Below are 27,397 nucleotides of genomic sequence, written 5' to 3' on the forward strand. Positions count from 1 at the left end.
TACAGGCCAACAGACGTTTTGGAGCATGAGCTTTCGTGGGTGAATACCCACTTCGTCGGATGCATGCACCCACGAAAGCTCATGCTCCAAAACGTCTGTTAGTCTATAAGGTGCCACAGGATTCTTTGCTGCTTTTACAGATTCAGACTAACACGGCTACCCCTCTGATACTATTGTTTAATCACGATTAATCTTTTTCATCGCTTCACAGTCCTGCTGAATATGCTTGCAGATGTTTAGGTGCCACAGTCAGTTTTTACTACATTTTTCAACATACCATGTTAGTGCTAGATCCTCTTACTGTATACAGTTGGAGAAACTTTAGCAGAACCCCTAAAACAGACAACATGTTCTATGCAGATTCAAACTACCCATCTAAAAAAATCTGTAAAGAAGGTACTTTACCAACTCCTGATGCATCTTCTACCATAGGGTTTATTTCTACCATAGTGGCATCATATTTCATGAAGAGATTATATATCTTGATCATATTATCTGCTGCTTCATCCACCAGGTTAGGGGGAAATCCCATTTTCTGGGCCAACTGAAAGTAAAAAACAAAGTATTCTGGTACTCAGTTTATAACATTAGGCATTGCAATCTTTTATAAATAATTATATATTACTTATATATAATATTTTTATATATAAGTATTATTATATATATATATTACTTGATAGCTGTGTTTAAAATATATAAAAGTCTAGCCTGTAGCTACAGAACTTCACCTACCCTGCAAGGAGTGGCTCCTGACTTTTGTTTTTTTTAAAAAACAGTCAATTGCATTTATCCTACAAGGGACAGTGAAATTAAGGTTCTCAGGCTATACACTAGGCTAATTTAAAGTACCCACACCTGGAGCTAGATTTACATTCTTTATTGTAAACTAAACACTACATTAAAATATCTAGTAATAACTTACTAATAATGTTTGGAAGTATCAGTTTTCTTTAATCAGCCAAAAGGCTGTATAAAATTTACTAAGTATATTTACAAAACCAAAACTCCCTCTAAGTACGATTGTGTGGAAATGTACTCTTTAGTACCCTGACAGCTTGTTCCTTTTTGATGCCTTCCACAATATCAATGGGTTCCTTAATTATCGCATCAGGAGTCTCTGCAGCAACATCTTCAATGTTAACACCACCATGAGAGCTGCCTATAAGTACAGGACCCTAAAGACAGACAAAATTTCAATGTAAGACTTTTGTATCATTCACTATGTTAATTCTTTCTACAAATATTTTAAATAAACCACTTGTTCTCAGTATGAGATTCTTGGCTTTTGGCAATCCATTAAAGTTGTCTTTTATTCTCTTACTTTTGCTACCTTTTCATTCAAGATACTTATACAACACTTGATATACAATCAAAGAAGTTTTCCAACTCTAAACCCTTATATCAAAAGGAAGCTTTTCCTATCTTAATATCACTATTTATACTGTGGGAAGAACATACCATATTGGCTTAAAGTTAGGAGAAAAAGGCAGTTATACAATGGTACATCTTCTGGTTACGCTGTCAGTGAACCTGAGAACAACCTTCATTTTCTTCATAGTTTACCACACTCCAGCCTCTGAAAGTAATCGAGGTCTGCACAGCCATTTGCAATAGTTGTTGCACTCTATTCCTATTCACAGTGGATCATAAGCCTTGATAACTATAACCACCTCTGAAAACCTGTCACACAGTGCTTGACTGTTCAGTGACATGAGTTAAGTGATGTCAATACCATTTCACGATGCATAAAATGTGTCAAAAAAGCAGATTTCACAATTAATCCCAGAGGCACCAAAAACCCAATAGGCATGGAGACTGAACAATCCTATGACTCTGGAAATGATCCATCATCAAGTTCAGGGTTGAGGTATGTTTGCTCATATGAGTAAACCAACATTCGCTGTCTCTACACGTGCAGTACTTGTTGCATGCATAATGAGAGACTTCTACTAGCTAGACTATTAAGTCAGTATTTCCAATGAGCACCTAAGTAGGGTTAAAAAAAAAAAAACAACCAAAAAAAACAACATACTTCACAAGTGTAACTTCAATTACAGTTGTAGAGAGCATGGTTGTTGCTGCATTGGACAGGTTTGTTTCTTTTTTTTTTTTTTAAATAAAAAGAAAATCATGTTGGATGCCCTTCTCCCAAAAGGAAGTTTCTAGAACCATTTCTTAATATTTTCACAACTACATACCAAATGCAGCTGCAAGGAGAGCTACAAGTGCGTTTGAAAACTTTCTGGCATAATTACAACTCAGTATCATTAGAGCGTAGAAGTATTAGTTTTGCTTAAGACATGACAAGTACATTTCACTCCTTCAGCTGTTTCTGCCCGCAAGGGTTTTATTTTTTGAAGCAAGACTTGACACTATCAGAATGCATGATAGACACCACAGATTCTTCATATTAGGGGTGGATTTTTTAAAAAAACTGACAAGTCTAGGAAAATATGTATGGTATTAATTGGGTGCTGATAATCACCCATCACTAGGAGAATTCTTGTCCAAAAAAAACAAGAGGCCCCAAATTTATAAGCAATGAACTAATTACCAATACAACCCTGTGAACATAGTTCTGTTTTACAAAGTCAATCATGAAAAAGGCCATCTACTTTGGTTAAACTTATCATGGCTGAAACTTGCGAGATAAATATCCTTGCTTGAACAATGTGAAATTTTTAGAGCATAAAATATAGGTATGTGTGTTATTTTAATGCCACCTTGTGGCATAAATGAGGTAAACATTTTTAGCCACCCCTTGGTACTCTTATATAGAAGTCAGACAGCTCTGGATATCATGATAAACCAGTTTAGAGATTTTTAGGTGTTTAAGACTGAAATGTTGGACAGTTTCCTATGAAAAGGAAGAGGCCCCTGAACCTAAGAGGAAGAGTAGGGGGAAAAGGAGTAGAGAGAATACAAGTTAGACTTTTACCAGTTCACTGACTATGCCTGATTTGTGTACAAGTTCTAAATCAGAGAACAGGTATCGTTTCCAAAAGAGTTCTTATAACATTGTAAGTGAGAGTGATCTACAGAATTTACTGAACCGTTCGCTCTGCAGCCTTTCTAGCATTATTGCACCAACCAAGGAAGCTGGCAGGGGCCATCTGCTCCAGGTCTGAGCTTTAATGGTGTAGTTGTACTTTGTACTCTCAACAGAAATAAGCCTAGCAGAAAGGAGTAACCTGGTGAGAACGTAGTTCTGGTGTACACATCACCACCACCAACTGGACAGTTCCACAGTTTGTGCAGGACTCAGCTGCAACCCCACCCACACACACACTCACCTACCCCTGACATCTCCAGGAGGCATCAGTATCCGTAAGAAAAAAATAAGAAGCTTTGTTTGACATTAGAGTAAATAACTTCTTATAAATGCTGCAATGGATCACCACCACTGAATTACACATCACCCTCATTGGGCTAGTGTAATTTTAAGTTAAATGCTCATTCTGTATCTATGGTGCTTGTAAATTTGATTCAGCCCTCTATTGACCAGAAGGCATCTTCTTTCCCGGGGTGTTTCCTGGAGTGAAGCCATGATGATTTATTAATTTTGTTCATATATCAGGTAACTTACAAATTTTATTTCATGAAATGTGAGGTACTTAATAGACAAATCAACTAACTCAAAGAAAATCTGCTGCACACATTCCCTCTATAAAATTAAGAATTGGGTACCTATGCAACCAGAATCACACAGATGACTTCAAGGAATGCTTCTAAGTGTTCCTGTTTAATTCAGATCTGAACAGCCTAAACATCTGTTGTATAGTAAAGAAGAGGGAGAAAGGCAAGACAAAACATGCAATAATCTGTGCAAACATATTAAGTAAAAACTTACTGAACTAAGCTTGTGGGCTTGCAGGTGTCCATTGTATTAAAAATGGAAACATTTATACAGTGGTCACCAACCGGTAGATTACGATTGACTGGTTGATCCTGGAGCCTCTGCCAGTCGATCACGATCACCAGCTCCAGCGAGTCTAAGATAGGCTCCCTGACTGCCCTAGCCCCATTCCCCTCCCGGAGGCAGCCGGCATGTCTCTGCAGCCCTGGGTGGAGAGGGAGAGGCGGCTCCATTGCGCTACCACTGCCCGCACCCTCTCCATGAGCTGCCACTGTCCTCGCCCCCCGGCACGGACTCCACAGCTCCTACTGGCTGGGAACTGCAGCCCGGGGAGGAGGACAGCAGGTCTCCGCGCGCTGACCATGCCCACAAGCACCACCTCCACAGCTCCCATTGGCTGCAGTTCCTGGCCAATAGGTGCTGCAGAGTCGGAGGGCAGGGGCAGCGGTGGCTCACGGAGGGGCCGCACAGCCATGCCAGCCACTTCCGGGAGCAGCGTGGGGCCAGGGCAGGCAGGGAGCCTGCCTTAGCCCCACTGAGACGCTGATCAGGAGTCGCCAGTGGTAAAACGCCTCCCCGTCAGAGCCTGCATCTTGCATCCCATCCCACACCCCACCCTCTGCCCTAGTGCAGAGCACCCTCCTGCGTCTAAACTGCCTCCGACCCCACACCCCTGCCCTAGTCCTGGGCCTGCACCCAAACTCCTTCCTAGAGCTTGCACCCTTCACCACCTCCTGCACCCTAGCCCCCCTGCCCCAGGCTCAGCCCAGAGCCCTCTCCCACACTCTGAACCCCTGGGCCCCAGCCCAGAACCTGCTCCCCCCTCCTGCACCCCAACCCCAAGAAAGTGAGCAAGGGTGGGGGAGAGCAAGTGATGGAGGGAGGGGCGAAAATGGAGTGGGCAGATCTTAAATTCAAAAAGTGATCTTGTGCATAGAAAGATTGGAGACCACTGGTTTATATACTATTTTTGGATTGTATGTAACTTCTCTAGAAGGAGGAGACATGCTAATATAATTTCTTCTGTTATCAGCGGCTTAAGAGTCAGGTCACTTACATGTCTAAACAGACAGATACAACTTTGGACACCCATTTTTTAAAATCTTGGTCATCTTTTTGCTCTGCACCTCTTTAGACAGATATGGCTGCATGTTTAAAATTAATCCCCAGCACTTAATTTTAAGTGCGGTCAAGGAGATAAATTGGATCATTTCTCTATCCAACTGCAATCATCAACTCTGCAGTTCAGAAGTGTCAGTACTACAGATATCCAGTTATGTAGCATTCATTTAAATTGCACTGTGCCACAGCAAATTGCTTTGGTAGATGAAGTGTTTAAAAAGCACGCAATCCAAGGTCATGCTACCAAACAGAAGGTTAAGTTCACATACAACTCTATAAGTCAGTTTCAAATACAAATGTGACCCATATGAAGAACAGCAGTAATATTCTTTCAATTCCAGATATACCAAATTCATTTTAAAAGCACTATTTCTATAGTTACTCACTTGAAATGACCTTTCCATAGTTATTGCAAAATAGTATTCTCTCCTGGGATATCTGCGCTCACAGATAAATACTTGATTGCATATCCTGCCCTTTTCTCCTGTCTGCTTGGTAAACAACTTCTTTCCAATCATTTTGGAGGAAATCTCTTTTGCTTCTTCTGGACTAGAATAAGAGAGGCTCAGAATGTGACAAGGAAAATGCTGGAGTAAAGAGAGTAGAATGAATTAATTTAAGTTCTGTATATTAGTCTACAGTAAAAATATGTTCTTACCTAGTTTATATCTTCATAGTTCACAAGGCATTTTAATCAAATCAAAATTCCAAGCCATATAAATGGATTGACGATATTTTCAAATTTATCTGATAATTTAGAAATACAACTTACGAAAAAACTATTTTCACTCCGCCTTTGAGGCCACCTTCAAAGGTTCCTTTTCCTCTACCACCAGCTAAAACCTGAGCTTTTACCACAAGGTCCTTTGAACCTAGAATTAAAAAAAACAAAAACAAAACAAAAAATACATATGCCAGAATTTGTCAATCATGTCTCCTAAATTAGTCAGTAGCATATCCAAGGCTATTTTCAGTTTTTTTTCCCCTCTCACAAGATAGAGCACAGATTATTGAGATTAAGATGGCAGAACTCTCACTTATGTTACTCAGTGTTTTCCCTTGACAAAAAAATAAATCAGGCTGATGTGCAAACAAATCTAGGAGAGCTCCAGCTCAAGAAAGAATGCTGGATTTTGGAATCTAAGTCTGTACTTATAAAATGTATGACTTGACTTTTAGTTTAACTAGTCATTCAATTATTCATATACATAATCTAACTGATTAACATTCTCTCAGATCTCAGTACTATTTACATCCTTAAATGTCAACACAACTTTTCAAGCCATCATTAGCCAGTATTTTCTTCTATGTGCAAGAATCAGTAGCCGCACGCATCCACCCTATGCACTATCTTGCCCGTTCGTATACAACTGAGACACTTTCTCAAGTTAGCTTCTAAATGAGTAGCGTTCATACAATCAACTAAGGCCCCAATCCAGCAGACCACTTAAGCACATGCTGGAATGCTTGGCAGAAGTCAGAGCCTAAATGAATCTACCAGTTTGAGAAAAACTGGAGAACGAGTAGTATAACTCTTAGGCTGTCAGGCTTCTTAATTCAGCCTAAATCAATTACATGTCTACACTACAGACTTCTGTAGGCCAGGAGTGCAAAAAGAGGTGACTCCTGACTGACATACTTCTGCAAAAAGAAGCCATCGGTATAGATTAGGGGTCTCAAACACACAGCCCCAGCCCGTCAAGTTATTTTCTGCAGCCCGCAAGCTGCGCACAACTCCCTACCCTTCGCCCTCCCCCAGCATTTACCTAGAGCACCTAGAGCAGCTCCAGCCAGGTGCGCAGCGGAGGCAGGGCAGGCTCCCCGCGCTGCTCCGGGAAGTGGAAAGAACATGGGGGAAAAGAGGCGCAGGGGCGTGTATTGATGTTGCTTCAGGCACCGCCCCCAGCAGCTCCCATTGGCCAACGGGAGATGCTAAGGGTGGTGCCTGAAGCAACAGCAACACAAGCCCCTGTGCCCTTGCTCCCCCATGTTGCAGCCACTTCCCAGAGCAGCACGGGGGCAGGGTGGGCAGGGAGCCTGCCCTGCCCCCAGTGCGCGCCGGGCCAGAGCCTACCCCCCAAGCCCCTCCTGCAGTCGAACCCCCTGCCCCAAGTCCCTTGCTGCACCCTGCACCCCGACTCTGCCACACATCCCTCCTGTACCCCAACCCACTGCCCTGAGCCCCCTGCTGCACCCCAACCCCTTCCCTGAGCCGCCTGCCACACCCTGCACCCGACCCCCTGCCCTGAACCCCCTGCTGCACCTTGTACCCCTCCTGCACCCCCGTCCCCTGCCCTGAGCCCCCTGCCACATCCTGACCCCCTCCTGCACCCCAACCCCCTTCCCTGACCCCCTGCCGCACCCCTCATCCCTCCTGCACCCTCTGGGGACAGGGAGGGGACGGAGTTGGGGTGAGGATTTCGGGGAAGGGGTTGGAAGGGGGCAGGGAAGGGGTGAGGCAGGGCCTCATGGAAGGGTGGAGTGGGGGCAGGACTGAGGGCAGTGGGGGGGAGGAGGTGGTGTCAGTAATGCGGCCCTCGGGCCAATGTACTAATCCTCATGTGGCCCTCCTGGTCACTTGAGTTTGAGACCCCTGGTATAGATGCAGTTACTTGGGCAAAACTGTACTGGCAAATCCATGTTCTTACAATTCTAACTTGTTTTGTTCAGAGGGTGGACACACTAGAAAAAGCTATACAAGTACAGCTTTGCCAGTATAAGCAGCACCCATACTTGGAGCATTTTGCTAGTATGTTATATAAAGTATAGCATCCCTAGTGTAGACTCAGCCGTAACCTTTAGGAAGATACTTTAAGCAGTTTCCACCCTACCCCCAGAGATAACATAAAAGGCCTTATCTACACTACACATGCTTTGCTGGTATAGCTACACTGCAGACACCCCCAGTATAGATGCAATGTATACAGACAGAGCAACCTTTTCTGCTGGCATAGTAACACCATCTCCCAAATTACAAGCTATGTTGACAAGAGTGCCTCCACTGGGGCTTTTGCTGGCATAGCTATGTTGGCTAGGTTGTGTGTTTTTTCCCCACCCTCACAGCCCTCGCCAGCACAGCTAAGCCAACAGAACTTTGTAATATAAACCTGGCCTTCTGGGGTCCTGTTCCATGGTTCTTTGTGCTGCCATAAGTTAAGCTCATCTATGAATTTCCTCCCCTCTCCCCCCAGTGAATATTGGGAGAACCTGTCTACGCTTTCTGGGAACACAGGGTTGTGATGGGGGAAATTTTGGAAAGGCAGTGGAGGACTAGCAACACTCTAATTGAACTAGTCTACTATCATACATTAGCCATGGCAGCTGTTCAGTTGTGCTCACCTGACCTTTAGCCTATATCCAACAGGGCAGCCAACTCGAATTAAGTCATTATCAAGTTGAGTTTGTGCACGGTATGTGGACAGGACTCAAGTTAGGGGCAATACTCTAGTTATAATCTGAGTTAACTATGCAGTGAAAGAAGTATTAGTAGCCAATCCCCAGTACTTTAATCCCCATATAACGTGGTCCTTGTGAGACAAAAAATTCTCACCGCCTTATAGATGAGACCGTGTTATATTGGGTTTGGTCCAGTACAGCATACCAGCAAGAACCAGTACGCTGTGCCGGACTGGACCAGCTTCCCTGGCAGTGATTTAAAGGGCCTGGTGCTCCAGCCACTACGGGGAGCCTCGGGCCCTTTAAATCACCACCAGAGCTCTGGCAGCGGGGCTTGGGCGGGGATTTAAAGGGCCTAGGGATCCCTACAACGGCTGGAGACTCTAACCCTTTAAATCCATGCCAGGGCTCTGGCAGCCAGGCTTGGGTGGTGATTTAAAGGGCCCGAGGTTCCCTTCAGTGGCTGGAGCAGTGGGCTCTTTAAATCACCGCCAGAGCTCTGGCAGTGGGGCTCGGCTGGTGATTTATAGGGCCCAGGGCTCCACATGAATTCGGACATAACGTGGTAAAGCAGCGGGGCTCAGGCAGTGCTTTAAAGGGCCCAGGGCTCCCCACTGCTTTACCGTGTTATACCCGATTTGTGTAATATCGGGTCACGTTCTATTGGGGTAGAGGTGTATAAGTAGCTCTCTTTAAATTACCTGTCACTACCAATCTCTTTGGTATAAAATATTTGAAGACAGTTTGTGAGTTAAGATGTAAGTACACGTAGACTTACTATGACCTTTACATCCAAGATAATTATCTTCACAATCCTATTCCATTGTTCTACTGAATGTCATGTAGATTAGACCAGGGGTTCTCAAACTTCATTGCCGTGACCCCCTTCTGACAACAAAAATTACTACATGACCTCGGGAGGAGGGGGACCAAAGGCTGTGCCTGTTCGAGTCCCACCACCTGGGGGTGGGGAGCCAAAGCCCAAGGGCTTCAGCCTCGGGTGGGGGGCCGGTAATCTGAGCCTTGCTGTTCAGGGCTGAAGCCAAAGCTTGAGCCCTGCCACCCAGGGTTGAAAGCCTGGCTATGGGGCTCGGGCTTCAGCTTCCGCCCTGTGTAGTGGGGGTCAGGCTTCGGCTGCAGGCCCCAACAAGTCTAACATCAGCCCTGGTGATCCCATTAAAACAGGGTCACAACTCATTTTGGGGTCCCGACCCACAGTTTGAGAATCACTGGATTAGACTCATTTTCACAGAAGTCATGAAAGAAATATTTGGACCCATTATTCATGTTACTCTTCCATGAGACTATTCTGTCTTCATGTAGCTGTACAAGCCTTATGTTTAGCATCAAGCATAAGGACCAGCCACCAGATATAAACAAGATTAGTGTTCATTGGCCAATGATATTGCTGTAAACTCTGATCTGCAAACAAAACAGACCTATCCAGTGGCCGATTAGCTACTGGGCTAATGGGGCCCCAGCCAATTGGGGGGCCCACACAAAAATGGGCACCCTGCCCAGCACTTGTGCCAGGGAGCAGGGTCAGGGGCTTGCCCCGCTCTGCGTGCCTGGTGTTCCTGCCAGGGGACTGCAAACAGATGGCGGAGAAGCTCCCCCACCCCACCTGCTCTGGCCCAGGGCCCCACAAACTCTTAATCCACCTCTGGACTCAAACACTGCAACATATAATCTGTTACAAGGAACACATTAATGGAGAACTGACCAAACAAGTTAATATGCAACATGGGTAAAAGAAAAATAGAAACACATACAAAGGCAGGACAAAAAACAAAACAAAACAAAACACAGACATCCTTCCATGATGGATAGAATCCACTCGGATGGCTTTATGAAGATCAGAAGTTATACTTATTTCACTATGAATTTTTCACAATGATGTATATTTGCTATTTTGATAACAGAGAAATACTGCTATACATCAAAGCTCTTCAGATACTCAGTAACTAGAAGAGAGGATAATTTGTCAAACGTCACAGGGCAACCCAGTGGCAATGTTGGGAAGAGAATCCAGTTTTCTGGACTTCCAGTCCTGGGCTAAATCTGCAAAGCAATAGGTGCCTCCCTATAGATCAGGGATGGACAAATTTACTGACCCTCCAAGCCACATATGACAAATCTTCAGAAGTTCAAGAGCCGGGGGGCACCTGCCAGGGCTGGGGGCTTCAGCGCCAAACCTGCGTGAGGTGTGGCTGAAGCACCATGACACCCCTGCCCCGCAGGGTTGAAGCCCCGAGACACCCCTGCATCCCGCAAGGCAGAAGCCTCTGTCCCATCACCCTGCTGCAAGGCAGAGGTCCTGAGCTCCTCCGGTAGACTGATAGGTTAAGAATGGAGGTTAAGAATGGAGGTGAATGTGGGGGGCTCCATGAGCTGCACTTTAATGGTAAAGCCACACGAGCCACAGTTTTGCCACCCCTGCTATAGATGTTTTCAAGCATTGTTTTTGATTGACACCAATATTTATTAGCTTAATTTCTCTAAGCCACTACGTTTACCCAAAGATTTCTGCATATAAGCAGACAAATCCTGAATATCTAGAATTCTATTGTAACCCCTCTTTTTCTAGTCATCATCATACTTACTAGAACAAAAGCCAATATCCTACCACAGCAGAGCCTGGTGCCAGCCAGAGAAAGTAGGAGGAGCAGGTCCAGATAGAAACATGCAAACAATCTTTTTGTCCTCCCTTAAGAAGTTGAAAGGGACAGGTTTGGAGAACAAGAAATAGACACAGAAGAGTTTGTATGTTCCACTTTACAGGTATAAGCAGAAAAAGAACCGTTCAAACTTAAGCAACAGTGTTGTGGGCAGCTGCGGAGAGCACCAGAAGTATTTTCCCTTCTGAAATGCTGGCTAAAGGGGGATTCTTTATTAAAGCGGGTTTTGTAGTTTTGGATTTTTGTTATTGTTGTTGGGTTTTATTTAAGTCTCTCTCCACTTGAGTAGGATTAGACTCTGGAAAGCTGTCAGCCTTGGATTCAATACATTTCCAACAAATGAGCAGAGAATAAGTAGTGAGGAATCTGAGTTTATTTTTCATTAAAGTTTAAAGAAAACTGTAGACAGTGCAATTATAATACATATATAAATTGAGATGTGTGTTATTGGTACATACAACCGTTCTGTCCACTCCTTAAGTATAACGAGCCATTTCAAAATTCAACACACCACAGAGGAGATTTTCAAAGCAATTCAAAGGATTCAGTAGTGATGTGAAACTCAGGCCATGTCTACATCTAAAATTTTGCAGCGCTGGTTGTTACAGCTGTATTTGTACAGCTGTATAGGGCCAGCGCTGCAGAGTGGCCACACTTACAGCAACCAGCGCTGCAAGTGGTGGTAGATGTGGCCACACTGCAGCGCTGTTGGGCGGCTTCAAGGGGTTTCGGGGAACGCGAGAGCAAACCGGGAAAGGAGACCAGCTTCGCCGCGGTTTGCTCTCGCGTTCCGCGAACCACCGTGCAAACCGCAGGGAAGGAGACCTGCTTGTTCGGGGAACGCGAGAGCAAACCGCGGCGAAGCTGGTCTCCTTCCCCGCTTTGCTCTCGCGTTCCCGGAACCACCCTGCAAACCGCAGGGACGGAGACCTGCTTGCTCGGGGTTCGGGGAACGCGAGAGCAAGCCGGGGAAGGAGACCAGCTTCGCCGCGGTTTGCTCTCGCGTTCCGCGAACCACCCTGCAAACCGGAGGGAAGGAGACCTGCTTGCTCGGGTTCGGGGAACGCGAGAGCAAAACCGGGAAAGGAGACCAGCTTCGCCGCGGTTTGCTCTCGCGTTCCGCGAACCACCGTGCAAACCGCAGGGAAGGAGACCTGCTTGTTCGGGGAACGCGAGAGCAAACCGCGGCGAAGCTGGTCTCCTTCCCCGCTTTGCTCTCGCGTTCCCCGAACCGCCGAGCAAGCAGGTCTCCTTCCCTGCGGTTTGCAGGGTGGTTCGCGGAACGCGAGAGCAAACCGCGGCGAAGCTGGTCTCCTTTCCCGGTTTGCTCTCGCGTTCCCGGAACCACCCTGCAAACCGCAGGGACGGAGACCTGCTTGCTCGGGGTTCGGGGAACGCGAGAGCAAGCCGGGGAAGGAGACCAGCTTGATTACCGGAGGCTTCCTCAGGTATGCTGGGATACCTGCTTATTCCACGGAGGTCAAGAAAAGCGCTGGTAAGTGACTATACTTGATTACCAGCGCTGGATCACCAGCGCTGGATCCTCTACACCCGAGACAAAACGGGAGTACGGCCAGCGCTGCAAACAGGGAGTTGCAGCGCTGGTGGTGCCCTGCAGATGTGTACACCTCCTAAGTTGCAGCGCTGTAACTCCCTCACCAGCGCTGCAACTTTCTGATGTAGACAAGCCCTCAGCTACTACACAAAATGAGAAATATACAGCAGACTTTAGCTCTACCTTCTCTTGCCATGAAACATGAAATATCCTAATTCACTTAAACAACCAATCTGTTAGACTATTTCCAAGAAGCAGCAAGAAATCCAAAGTATGAGAATATAATTATAAGCTTCAACATTTTCTGTTCATCTAAGACGTGCAAACATCACTGCATGTAAAATGATGAGATTTTGCTATGTGATTGTTACTGAAATATGTTGCAGATTGTGTAAAACCCAAAAATTATTTTTTCAGGGCTTGTTTACACTGGCAAGTTTTGTCACCAAAAACTGCCTTTTGGCAACAAAACAGCAATGGAACTTTTGTCATGAAAAACACAGTTCTGGCAACAAAAAACTTCCACCCCAGGAGAAACTTTTGTCTTTTCCCCTCCCTTTACTGTCAACAAAGAGCCAGTGTAGATACTGCTAATTGTTTTGATGGCAGAACTGGCTTCTGCCAGTATCCCACAATGCCTGCCCCGATTGCTTTGCTCAGTATTTTAATCTCTGCTGCCCTGCAGGCATACACCCCTCTCCTTTCAAAGCTGCAGGAAGTATCTGTGTGCTGCTTTGTTTGAAGAACAAACAAAGAGCAAATGATTAGAAGGCTCCTGATCTGCCTTGCACTAGGAACACAGCAGCAAGCAGACTGCTGCTGCAGGAGGAGGGGGACAATCTGCTGTGCTGCTTTGCCATTCCCCAGCACAGAGAGCTCACAGAGCTACTTGTGATGCTGCTCTCGGCAGCTGGGGGGGCTGTGGGAGAACTGGGAGAGAATCCCAAGGTGCACAGCCATCAACTCTTCTTTCCCACAACACTGCACAGTGGGATACATACCCATGATGCATTGCTCACCCTGTCGATGATGGTGTCCCCAATGTGGACATGATCTGACAGAGGGAGCAAGTGTGAACACTCTCTGGGTATGGCTACACTTGAAATTTCAAAGCACTGCCGCAGCAGCGCTTTGAAGTGTGAGCGTAGTCACACCACATCCCTTACGGGTGTAGCTTGCAGCGCTGGGAGCCACGCTCCCAGCGCTGCAGCACTGATTACACTGAGGCTTTACAGCGCTGTATCTTGCAGCGCTCAGGGGGGTGTTTTTTCACTCCCCTGAGCGCGAAAGTGGCAGCGCTATAAAGTGCCAGTGTAGCCATGGCCTCTGGTGATTTTTGTTTTGTCCACTTTTGGGTGTCAACATGAAGACAAGCCCTCAGGCCAGGTCCACACTACAGCGTTAAATCGATTTAAACAGCGTTAAATCGATTTAATGCTGTACCCGTCCACACTACAAGGCACTTAAAATCGATTTTAAGGGGTCTTAAAATCGATTTCTGTACTCCAGCTAAACGAAAGGAGTAACCCTAAAATCGATATTACTAAATCGATTTAGGGTTAGTGTGGACGGAAATCGAAGTTATTGGTCCCATTCTTTTACTGAGCTACCCAGAGTGCACCGCTCCGGAAATCGATGGTAGCCTGGGACCATGGATGCACACCACTGAAGTAATGTGCCCTAGTGTGGACGCGTAAAATCGATTTTATAAAATCTGTTTTATAAAATCAATTTTATTAATTTCGATTTTACTCTGTAGTGTGGACGTGGCCTCAGAGACAAAGGCACATTAGCAAGGTGCTAAAGGGCCATTCCTTGTCCCTTAACTGGCCTACCATACTTCACTGGCCATCCACCAGCAATGGAGATGGTATAAACAAGAAATTTACAGTTCATCCCAGAGACTGAATCTCATGCACACAGATAACTGTTTGTCTACAACCAAAAGGGGGAGGGATAATCCTCAAAGAGAGGAGAAGAGTATAAAAAGAAGAGACAGTGACCTCCACATCACCCCTTTCCTCCTCTCATCCCTCTACTCAGGGCATCAACAAATACTTAAAGCACACTGAAGTGCGGGTCCCTGGTTGAAAGAAAATCCAGCCTGTTAACTGTTACAGCTCATGGTGAGAGAGATATTGGTCTTAAGTTCATTTAGGTAGTAGCTTGTGTTTCTCTTCTCATTTCTTTTGTAACCAGTTCTGACTTTTACACTTTATTACTAGGAATCTGAAAATCTATTTTTCTATACATGAAAAACTTGTTTTATTTAAACCATTGTGTTTAGGAACCTCTACTTAGAATGACAAGGCTGGTGCAGAATCATTACCCAGTGTTGGAATGACAGACTTACTATGAGCTTACACTGTCCAGAAGAATACAGAGCAGAGCAAGATTCAAATTTCTGGGGAACAAGAAGAGTGGGTTTTTGGGGGGCTGAGACCATGTCAGCATGCTGTCTTGTAAGTTCAAGCAGCAGCAGACCTGCCTTCCCCTGCCTCTCTTACACACAGCATTCAACAGTAACGGTTGCTTTGTCTCAGAGCTAACTGTCAGAAATGGAGCTTTCAAAGGCCATATCCGCATTCCTAGGTGAGTTCAAAACAATGACAAGAGTGGCCATTTGATTTAAGGGGATAATGGGACGTTTCCGGAGGCCAATCAGAGTACAGTAACACAACACCTCGTTCACACTGACGCCAGGGTGCTGTAGCCAAGGTGCAGCAAATGTTATTCTTCTCACTGAGGGCTTGTCTACATCAGAAAGTTGCAGCGCTGGTGAGGGAGTTACAGCGCTGCAACTTAGGAGGTGTACACATCTGCAGGGCACCACCAGCGCTGCAACTCCCTGTTTGCAGCGCTGGCCGTACTCCCGTTTTGTCTCGGGTGTAGAGGATCCAGCGCTGGTGATCCAGCGCTGGTAATCAAGTATAGACACTTACCAGCGCTTTTCTTGACCTCCGTGGAATAAGCAGATATCCCAGCATACCTGAGGAAGCCTCTGGTAATCAAGCTGGTCTCCTTCCCCGGCTTGCTCTCGCGTTCCCCAAACCCCGAGCAAGCAGGTCTCCTTCCCTGCGGTTTGCAGGGTGGTTCGGGGAACGCGAGAGCAAACCGCGGCGAAGCTGGTCTCCTTTCCCGGTTTGCTCTCTCGTTCCCCGAACCCCCCTTGAAGCCGCCCAACAGCCCTGCAGTGTGGCCACATCTAACACCACTTGCAGCGCTGGTTGCTGTAAGTGTGGCCACTCTGCAGCGCTGGCCCTATACAGCTGTACTAATACAGCTGTAACAACCAGCGCTGCAAAATTTTAGATGTAGACATGGCCTGAGATGGAGTACCAGCAGCGCTCTAGCCGCGGAGTCAGAGCGCTCTACGCGCCTTGCCAGTGTGGACAGGTAGGCAGCTAGTGCGGCCGGAGCTCCTTTATTGTGCTGTAACTTGCAAGCGTAGCCAAGCCCATAGTTCCATAACATTTTTGGGCTCTAAAGCAGGTAAACTCCATAACACCAAACTTTTGAAGAAATGTCAGAACCACCACTCAAGCCTACTAGTTTCAGCGTTCCAAGTGATTTTCAAGTTCGTGGAAAAATTATTTCAGCCAGAAGGGCCACAAGTGAGCCAGATGCTGGTTGTTAGTTCGGGCACCAGAATGAGGTGAGGTGTTTTAGGGAGCATAGTCCCAGTGATAAGTGCTCTGCAAGGCTTGGATGTATGATAATGTGATCGGTAAAGAGCAACAACAGTTAGCATCTACACAATAAGGAGTGCAACTGTACATATGCTAAAGTATTGCACCTCCACTCAAGGAAATTGTGAACCTGTAGCTCATATTACAGTGAACAGGAAATATCAGTGCAATGCCTCTCTACCCCGATATAACAGGACCCGATATAACATGAATTCGGATATAACGCAGTAAAGAAGTGCTCCGGGGGGGCAGGGCTGCGCACTCCGGCGAATCAAAGAAAGTTTGATATAATGCGGTTTCACCTGTAATGCAGTAAGATAGTTTGGCTCCTGAGGACAGTGTTATATTGGGGTAGAGGTGTATCAAGAAACCATTTGACACAGCCACTGCTTATATTAAGTTCTAATTTTATTATTACTTTGTCCTATTCCATTCCCCACTTATTTGCTGAATCCACCTGTCGTCTCCCATCAGATGCTAAGATTATGAATTTTCTGGGGCAGTTCTCGGCCTATTTACTATGAGTGTATATAACACCTAGAACAAGGCCTTGATAGGGGCCTTCAGGCACTAAATTATAAAATAAAGTGAGCATCTACTTTTACTACTAAAATTTTATGCCTCAAGTAGTAGTTCTCTTAGCGCTTGTCTACATGGGAAATTTTTTTCTAGTTATACAGGTATAGTTAAAGCATTGTAGTTGTAGCAGTGAAACTCCCAATGTGGACACACTTACAAAACAAAAAACACATTTACTCTAGGATCCCTTCCATTCATCTTATGCCATTTCCAAAGTGACATAAGTTAATATATGGAAAACACACTCATACTGGAATAATATCTATAAAACAGTCATATCTATACAACTACAGTGGTTTACATTTACACCCTACCTCATACTGGTATACCTTTCCATTTAAACAAGTACTCAAGCACAGGAAAAGCCACATATGCAACCTACAAATTTCAAAGTGAACAGACACTTTCATTAGTAGTTATAACATTTCTGTCCAAGAATCTCTCTAGAATTTTATCAACATTAAAAAAGATACTTAAATACAATGGACTTAAGATCAGAAATTGTTAAGACAGTTGGTACAATGAACACAGACGAAGAGTGGCTGCCTGAAAGTTAATTATACTTAGATGCAGCATCTGTTCAGGACATCAAAATCTATGAGGTGCCAGTACTGTTATATATGAATACCCACAGTTTATTAATGGGGAAAAGTATCAGAGGGGTAGCCGTGTTAGTCTGGATCTGTAAAAGCAGCAAAGAATCCTGTGGCACCTTATAGACTAACAGACGTTTTGGATCATGAGCTTTCGTGGGTGAATACCCACTTTGTCACATGCACGTAGTGAAAATTTCCAGGGGCAGGTATATATACGCAGGCATATATAACTCTAGCTCAGGAACCAATCCATGCAACAAACCTCGATGCCAACTCTGCCCAAATATCTACACCAGCGACACCATCACAGGACCTAACCAGATCAGCCACACCATCACTGGTTCATTCACCTGCACGTCCACCAATGTAATATATGCCATCATATGCCAGCATGCCTCTGCTATGTACATCGGCCAGACTGGACAGTCGCTATGGAAAAGGATAAACGGACACAAATCAGATACTAGGAATGGCAATATACAAAAACCTGTAGGAGAACACTTCAACCTCCCTGGCCACACTATAGCAGACCTTAAGGTGGCCATCCTGCAGCAAAAAAAACTTCAGGACCAGACTTCAAAGAGAAACTGCTGAGCTTCAGTTCATCTGCAAATTTGACACCATCAGCTCAGAATTAAACAAAGACTGTGAATGGCTTGCCAATTACAAAACCAGTTTCTCCTCCCTTCGTTTTCACACCTCAACTGCCAGAACAGGGCCTCATCCTCCCTGATTGAACTACCTCATTATCTTTAGCTTGCCTGCATATATATACCTGCCCCTGGAAATTTCCACTACATGCATCTGAGGAAGTGGGTATTCACCCACGAAAGTTCATGCTCCAAAACGTCTGTTAGTCTATAAGGTGCTACAGGATTCTTTGCTGCTTTAACGGGGAAAAAACCTCAGACAGGGACCAGCCCTGTCTTTATGTCTTAGAACGTTAATTTATTTGCTTATTTAGGAGGAATGAGGGAATTTCTAGAAAGACAAACATAATAAAATTACTGGAGAAATGTTTTTCAATGGAGATGTTTCACATATTGCCTCAATGATTCTGTATCAGGTTAGGTTAGTTTGAAAGTGAAGAGATTTTTTTTGTCTGAATTCAAGCTGAGTTCTTTTCTGTTCGAAACAATGCTAATAACAGATCCTGCAGGCCAAGTTCTGCCCTAAAATAAGCCTGGGCAACCCCATTGTCTTTACTGGAATTGCACTGGCTTGAGGGGGCGAATGGGTGGGGGGGGGGGAGAGAATTGGTCCTGCAAATCAAACTTAATTTTGTACACATATGAACCAAAGTAGAATTCAGCTTGTACTTCGCACATCAGTTGGTTTTGCATTGTTAGATGAAGTAAAGTCGCACTGCTATCTCTAGTAAATAGTAAGAAAATCTGACTCCCAATACACAGGGAGATCTTAAAAGTTACTTTAAATGAGAACTGATTTTTTAAATTAAAGTTTTCTCTAACACACCGCAAGATTTGGAAAGTGTGTTTATACATTCTTCCTAACCTGCAGTTCAGAAATTTGCTCTGATTGCAACATACCATATGCATAGCCCTGAGCACAATGATGTCCTGATTCCTGACTACGGCTTTTAGGTGCTACAATAATATAAATGACGACTCTTCATCCTTCCTTTGAAAAATTACACTGGATACAAAACGAGAGTATGCAGCATCATGCTCAAGGTACATGAACCTAGAAAAAAAGTTTATATTACATAGCTGTTAATCACATTATTGGATCAGGTTACCTGTCAACTGACAAAAGACAACTATTGCCCAAACAAACGTGGTGTAAGTGGGAAAGAGAAATACTGTATAACCTTAAAAAAAGGTCTCAACATAGTAAAACTGCTGGTAATGGAATAAATAAAATATTTTCCTAACTCTTAACTAAACTAATTCCTCTTCCATAACACTCCATTTTATTATACAGGTGAGCAATTGACTTATTGAATTCTGTGAAGTGCAAAAAAATCTTATTGTAACGATCAAATTTATCAGATGTACTAAACAGTTTCTCAAGTACTGTCAATTTAAAGGGCCTAAATTCCCAAAAATTCTACCACCACCACCCCCCCCCCTCTTGTCATGAGCTGATGTTTGTCGGCTTGATTCCCATAGAGCAGGGGTCAGCAACCTTTCAGAAGTGGTGTGCCAAGTCTTCATTTATTGACTCTAATTTAAGGTTTCACGTGCCAGTAATATATTTGAACGTTTTCAGAAGGTCTCTTTCTATTAGTCTATAATATATAACTAAACTATTGTTGTATGTTAAGTAAATAAGGTTTTTAAAATGTTTAAGAAGCTTCATTTAAAATTAAATTAAAATACAGAGCCCCCCAGACCGATGGCCAGGACCCAGGCAGTGTGAGTGCCACTGAAAAAATCAGCTCGCGTGCCTTTGGTTGCCTACCCCTGCCATAGAGGCTAATTTCGGGTTTAAAGATTATGTCCTATCTTCAGCTCCTTCACAGAATTCAATGAGCCTGTCAGTCAGTTTAAGGGAAGCAAACACATTAACACAATGTCAGCAGGACTGTTTGGAGTCAGATCTTGTGGGAGATCTATGTGCAGCAGCAGACAGGTGAACACAGAAAAACAGTGTTGTGATAAGGGAATGATCAGGTTGATGGAAGAGGAAAAAGTAACCTAGTGAGTGCAGAGATCCATGTTAGGCCCAGTCTTTCTTAAGATTTTCAGTAGTGTTATAAAAGAGGTACAGGCAGCTTGTTAATGAAATATGAACATTATATAACTGAAAGGCAGTGTGAACACCAGCCCAGAGGGAAATACAAAAGGCTTATCTACAATAAACCTCAAGCCATGGGAATGAATCTGGTTATATAACACTTATCCCTTACCCCAGGTAGAAACTGGGCTGTAAACAGGTTCTCCAACAGTTGTATGTGTAGCATAGACTAGGACTTTGAGATTTAAGGTGTGGGCAGAAAACATGTGACTCCGCTGGGGGGGGTGGGGGTGCTAATACATCTGAGGAATTCAGATAACTCAGAGAGAGAAGTGGTAATGATGAAATTCTTGAGTGATAATAGATAGCAAGTTAGACATAAATTTTCAATTTGATATAGCAGTAAGAGAAGCCCAGTCCTGGGCCTTGTAAAAAGTGACACATTCAGTATTAGTTTAATTATACCTCAAGCATCCTAGATTTTGCAGCACGTTTTGCATTTTGGGTAATGATGCCTTCCTGTTCCACAACACTAAGCTGAGCAATAGTCTATAAATGAGAAAACAGACTCCCCCCATTCTGCTTTTTGGCTAAAAAGGAAGGTGTATGAGTTCTAAGCTCCCTTCCCTGCCTCACATCCTTACCTGAGGAGGGATGCAAACATTCTCCTCATCTCTGAGAGGCTGAACAAAGTCACTTCTGGAAGAACTAAACCCAGGTCTACTATTAAAGACTCAAGTCTCATTTACACTGATTTAGACAAAAGGTTTCAGAACTACGTACTTGTAATCACTGCTATAACTAACTACTAGATCTCACACACCTCTCCCAGAGCCAGATATATAACCAAGAAATCCTGACCACCAATATTCTACTGCTATATAGCAAGCAGCTGTATAACCACCGGCAAAGTTTCACATCGCTAGTAGCAACTGGTCCACACAGAGATTAGCCCTTTAGTGCAAAAGTGAGAGATCTATACTTGGAATCTGATCATACAGGTGAGCTCTGACAGCCCTTAAATGGGGGCACTGCATTTTTAAATAAAATTTCTCGTCCAACTGTTTTGTAAGGCTTTGAATTATAATAGGTATTTACGGTGGGGGTTTCTTTTCATAGACTGTAAGGTCAGAAACGACCACCACGATCATCTAGTGTCTGACCTCCTGCACATTACAGTTAAGAGAATCTTACCCACCCACTCCTGTAATAGACCCCTAACCTCTGGCTCAGTGTGAGTTTACTTGACATTTGTCATCTTCCTACTAGTTCTCCAACCAGTCTCAGGAAAACAACAGGATAGAAAAGACCTGAATTTCCAGTATATCAGACCTACGGCGGCAGCGGCCAGAGGGAGAGAAGAGGAAGGGAGAGGCCTTTCAATACCTTCATACATCTTAACAACACACCACTTGCTCTGAAAAAACAAGTTCTTTGTAGATCTTATTGCCTGAAATAAACCTAAGCACCACAGCAGAGATCAGTGTCCAGACACAGGCAGTTATTTTTGTCACAGAAATATAGATTGAGGAACCATCTCTGCCGCAACAAGATATATCTAGGCCTCCTACATACGGTAATGGAATCAGCAAATCCTTTTCTGCATTCAACCCTGACTGATGCAAGTCTACAACATGATCTTTCAAATCAGAGAGCTTATTTCATGCAAATTTATAAAGAGTCATTGCTGAAACAATACAGAAGGGAGATCAAAATCAAATCAGAAATACACACACAAACACACACACACTTAACAAGAGACATGAGTAGATTAAAGTGGCAAGTCAATGTGACACGAACGTCAAATCAACTCAGAAAGAGCAAGCCTACAGAAAGTTACCTTTAGAACAATGTATTGGCATAGTTTTTTGACACCTAGTAGCCTAGAAAGAGCTTAACTTTTGACTACTCTCACATAATGAGTGACCATATTGTACTACGAGAAAGGTTGCAAACAGAAAAGTAACTGAGCTGTGGAGTTCAAATAAATTGGTTCTCTTCAAACCAGGGGAATTCAGCACACCCTCCACTACAACACTACATACAGAGGCCCCTTCTGCAACAAAAGCAGTTGAAGGGGACTTTTGCAAGGAAAACTGAGAAGAACTCAAGGAACCCATTGCCCCATTGGAAGGATAGGTTTTTGCCCTTACTCCCATCACAAAAATGTTGCATGCAAACCTAGTAATGCCTCATGATCAATGAGAGGCTTGGACCATCCATGTAAAGGCCAATTTCACCTTCAGTGGCTTTTGCCCCCAACAGCCACCCCCAGCCATTTCTTTCCCTGGATCTATTGGGGGGGGGAGAGGGGTGAGAGAAGAGTTATGACACATTAGCTCTCTCAAGAGAAATTATGAAGGGCGCAGGGGAAAATGACGGACAAACGTATTCCCTTGTTACCAACCCCACCCTAATCCATTCCAGCCACGGATGTTAAACTGTGTGAAGAGCCTTCCCAGAGAGTCGGGGGCAAGAAACAGGAGTGCCAATGAGCCCCCTTTCCATAAATAAGGACTAAGATCCTCCCCATGTGAGTCTCAGGCACATGATTTGATCCAGCAACGCATCTCTATCTCTAAGCCACCTGGCTGATGTCACCGTTTCCGCAGTTGCATTGTAGAATCTCAGGCTTTAGAAAGCTTCAATGAATAAAACAAGATTTCAGCTACAAAATAATATTCAAGCAAGTTTTTTCCGTGGGGAGGAAGCTCTCCTTAAGAGAAGATATGTAGAATTAAAGTGTCTTACTAGGAAAGTAAGAAACAAAAGTAGTTACACCTTGTATCAGAAATTCCATGTCTAAACTATGTATGTTCTCTTTAATATTATACCTATTTCTTTTGCAATTTTGTAAGCTTCTTCTGGTGTCTTTGCAACTAGTCCATGTGGAACAGAAATACCAGCCTCCTGCAACAGTTCCATGCTCAGGTATTCATGCAGTGACAGGCTCCTTTGTTGCTGCTGTTGCACCTGAAACCCATGGCTATTGAATAGTCCTGGACCTCCAGCAAGCACCTAAGAAAGTTAAAGAAAGTGATTGTTTTTCAAACAGGGTGCCCTCTATTTAACCACAAATTCTATGTTAAACACATAAGAACTATGGAATTTGAAGAATGGATTTATGTGAGATGGTACATTCTAGTACAATAAGATTGACAATGATAATGTCATAGCACTAGGAAATATAACATGAAAGTGGAAGAGTCACTTACAGTTTTCTTAAAACAAAATCCTGTGCACTCAGTTTAACACTTAGCATTTTACATAAAAAGTAAACATTGACAGATTAGATACAGACAACAAAATGTATGGTAAAAGCTAAACTATTTATCTTTAAAACACTTTTCTGTGTAACAGATATATAAATTGAGAGGCATAAGCAGTGGCTAAAAAGGGGCATTGTACACCAGTTCCAGTAATTAAACGAATGGGTTATACTGAGTTTAATCAATCTAGCAAAGTGACTGTTGACAGGATTTAGCATTGCTATCTTGGGCTCCAGACTGTCATAAAAGCAGAAAAATCCAGATTTAACTTTCTCTATCAATACTTGATGTAAAGTGCCAGCAATTAATCAGAGGGTTGCATAGATAGCAAGCCAGTATCAAAAATATTTAAGTAGAGAGAAAATATGCTCCAGACTGAAACCAGGACATTTCACTATCAACAGTCACTTCTTCATGGAAACTGACACACAGTGAGTGCTCCAGGAGTTTCTGGATAGACATTAGCCAGAAGTAAGAGGGTGAATGGAGCAAATGAGGGTAGAATTCTGATCTTACTATACAACCGTGTAATGTGAACAAGACTATGAAAAGCTATTACTGGCCACAATGCAGTAGTTTTCCCAGATTTTAAAGAAAACGCTACTAGGTAGCATAAGCCAAGAATTTGTGTTTATAACACAAAAGAGAATGATTGCCAACAATATTAGAAAAAGGCATTTTTGTTTTCTAAATGAAAGTGTAGAAGAGCACATTGCTTAACTTTTTGCACATAATTTGTTTTATTGAAGTCAATGGGTTTAATTTATATACACATTTGCAAGACTGGAACCAAAGGTATTTCACTGTTCAAGCTGACTGAAGTACAAGAAATGTTTAACTTCTACGATTCTCTTAGTTTAGGCAACGGTGTTATTAGCAAGAGTGACATATAAATACATTGATTTTCAACTGGACACTGATCTTTAAATATCCTGGGATTTGAGGAAATTCTTTTTATATTTCTGTGATGCATGGCGAGAAAGAGTTAAACATCCTTCAAAATAAATAACCTACAGAAGACAGTGTGGAGATAATGTTTGTGGTTTTGTGTATTTACATATGTATGAGTAGGGTGGACAATGTAATCAACAGTCCCTGTCTATGCTGTATTCGGATAATTCAGAGGTCAAAAGAACATCCTGTCATGTAAGTGAATTGTAAACACAGAGTATCTCCCTATTCATCTCTCTTTGAAATGTACTGCAAATGGTGGAGGAACAAGCAAATGGCCTTATGTTAATACATATAGCTAAGCACCAGTGATGGACCTCCTTCAAAGTCATCCTAATTACCTTTTGTTCCCTGAGGAATTTCAACTTGTCAAAAAAGACATGAAATTGTTTAAAAGATTCTTGGGTCCTGATTCTGTTATCTCAGATATGCTTATGTTTCAACAGGGAAAGTTTGAGTCAACAGGGAAAGACTGAGATCCCAGTTATGCTGGTACACCCTGAATATAATATTTGGACACTGGACTATGACCTATGAACTAAATTCTAAAGGAACTCTCTGCAATTACAAAGCTCAGCATCTCTGCTATGAATCTGAACCTCAAAGGACTGAACTCATGTCTGTATGTATAGTGATATTTCAACCATATTCCCTCTCTTTTGTTTTCTAATAAATTTTAGTTTAGTTAATAAGAATTGATTGTAACATGTATTTGGGTAAGATCTGAAACATTCATTAACCTGGGAGGTAATGTGTCCAATCCTTTGGGATTGGTAGAACCTTTTATTCCATATGATGAAATAAGATTTACAAAAATATTCATCATATTTGATGTGGGTACCTGGATGGAGGCTTGAGGCTGGATCACTTTAAGGGGACTGTATTGTTTGGACTTCTGAGTAACCAGTAAGGTAATAAAGAAGCTGTTTTATGCTGGCTTGGTGAATTTAAGTATTGGAATATCCACCAGCTTTTGGGGGTCTGTCTGCCCCATTCTTTGCAGTTCACCCTAATTGAGTGACATAGCCGGCCCCTAACTGGGACCCTGGTCACAATTTCAAATGCCCTAAAATAAGCAAACAAGAGTTTGACTGGGAAATTCAAACTTTACAATGGAGAGCAAAGCCTATTTAAATCTCAGGAGAATCACTACTGCAAAATGTACACTGATCAAACTCTACACTCTTTACTTTGCTTCCTGTTCAAATGAAAGGGGTTTGTTGCAGAAGCTGCTGTTTCTCAAACTGACCAGCAGTGCCCCTCAAAGACTCTGCAGCCTTCCACCATCTGTAGCAGGGAGAAGCGCAGCCACACCGAATCTGTTTGCCTCACTAGCCCGTGTTTTGGTTTATATTAAATTCCCTGTAGTTATGCTAACGGAAGCAAGGAGAACAGGCTGAAAACAAACGTTCATATGAGCCAGCACCCAGGGGAGGGGAGGGGAGGGGGCGGGAGGACGGCACTGGTACCTCTGAAGCAACCAGCCCGCCGGACCTCAGGTGGCCCGTGTTACTACAGGGCTTGGGGTCGGCGGGGGCTTTCCACTGCCACCACGATAGGGGCAGACAGAAGCCAGCAGTCACGGCGCGGTGGGAACGGCCAAAGGCCAGAAGTCAACATCCCCCTCCCCCACCGCCGCCCAGCCCGACACACGCACTTGGGCGCTCCCGGCCCGGGGTAACCGAAGGGCCGTTCTCGGCCGCCCGCCCCAGCCCAGCTGCTCCCGCCGCCTGCTGACCCGAACCAGACACTGAGAAGCCCGTCACGTTAACAGCCCCCCGGCCGGCCCGAGCGCTGCTCCCCCTCCCCAGGGGGCTGGCGGGCCCGGCCACAGGCGGGGCCGGAATGTCACAGCGGGTGACCCCGAGCCGGACCCAGAGCCGAGCCCTCACCCCAGCCAGGCCCCGCCCAAGCCGCGGGGGTCACCTTGGCGGCGGCGGCACCGAACGACGCCCGGCAGCCGTTGTGCCTCAGCCCGGCCGACACTCGGCTGCAAATCATGGACGCCGCCATGACCGAACCTCGTCGGCTTCCCACTCGCCCCTCGCGCACGCACGCGCCGCTGCTACCATAGCGCGCGGGAGGGTAGAAAAGGCCTCGGCTCCGCCTCTCCTGACGCGGCGGTCCCAGCGGGGGTCTCTGGGCTCTCGCGGTGCCTCGGGGCGCAGCGCTGCCCTCTAGCGAGGAGAACCAGCGAGGGCAGGAGCCCGGCCGGCAGCGAGACGCGCGGTCCTGGGAGGAGCCTCGCCCCAGGCCCGAGGCTCATTGAAGCGCGTGGAAAGCGCCCCAGTGACTGCAGGGAGCAGTGGTTCTTGGCACCCTTGAGGGCTGTGGGGCTGGGTCAGGCCCGCAGGTGACTCGGCGCTGCCTCCAGCCGCAGGGGCTGTGAACCAGCTCAGGCGCCAGACTCAGCCCCTGGCCCAGTCAGGCTGCCCTCCCACCGGTAACCCACCAGCCAGGAGTCCCCAGGGCTGAAACTGCTAAAGCCCCCCCGTGCTGAGTGTGCCCCAAACCCCTGTCCTCCCCTGCTGATCCCAGAGCAATCAGCCCAGGAGCTTGTGTTAATCAACCCCAGGGGTACAAGGGTTGGAGCCAGGGTGACCAGATGTCCCAATTTTATAGAGACAGGCCTGATTTTGGGGGCTTTTTCTTATATAGGCTCCTATTACCTCCCACCCCCATCCCAATTTTTTACACTTGCTATCTGGTCACCCTAGTTGGAGCAAGAAACCTGTGGCTTTGTGTAAGGGGCCTGTAGTTCTGGAACTGGACCCCACCATTGGCCTGTTACAGGACAGACTTCTGCTGCCATCACTACATCAATCAAGGGCGAGACAAAGTGTCCTCTTTGCACAACATAGCTCTGCTGGCTAATGTCCCTTGTGTAGATGTAGCTATACCTGAAAAACTGCTTTGACCAGTACAGCTTGTTTCACTCGGGTGGGGTGGAATAACCTACAGTAGTAAAAGCACAGCTTTGCTGGTCCTTTTGGCATCCACATTAGG

The 27,397-nt window shown here is 44.7% G+C and overlaps 1 protein-coding gene across 2 annotated transcripts in view; it reads right to left on the minus strand.

Annotated features, from left to right (window-relative positions):
- The window catches only part of SUCLA2 (succinate-CoA ligase ADP-forming subunit beta), a 46,038-nt gene extending 19,533 nt beyond the window's left edge, over nucleotides 1-26,505 (minus strand). Inside the window, exons 1-6 of one of the 2 annotated variants that reach the window (XM_050949585.1) lie at nucleotides 26,318-26,505; nucleotides 23,006-23,189; nucleotides 5,751-5,850; nucleotides 5,365-5,527; nucleotides 1,047-1,175; nucleotides 406-544 (exon numbers count right to left, since the gene is read on the minus strand). In XM_050949585.1, the coding sequence (XP_050805542.1) occupies nucleotides 406-544; nucleotides 1,047-1,175; nucleotides 5,365-5,527; nucleotides 5,751-5,850; nucleotides 23,006-23,189; nucleotides 26,318-26,404 (802 nt within the window). In that variant the 5' untranslated portion in view covers nucleotides 26,405-26,505. Of the gene's footprint in view, nucleotides 1-405; nucleotides 545-1,046; nucleotides 1,176-5,364; nucleotides 5,528-5,750; nucleotides 5,851-23,005; nucleotides 23,190-26,048; nucleotides 26,068-26,317 lie in introns of those variants that run through there. The other variant, XM_050949595.1, reaches the window with a different exon arrangement.
- Between the last annotated feature and the right edge of the window lie 892 nt (nucleotides 26,506-27,397).

The sequence above is a fragment of the Gopherus flavomarginatus genome, chromosome 1 (assembly GCF_025201925.1).
Source record: "Gopherus flavomarginatus isolate rGopFla2 chromosome 1, rGopFla2.mat.asm, whole genome shotgun sequence".
In the NCBI taxonomy this organism is placed as follows: domain Eukaryota; kingdom Metazoa; phylum Chordata; order Testudines; family Testudinidae; genus Gopherus; species Gopherus flavomarginatus.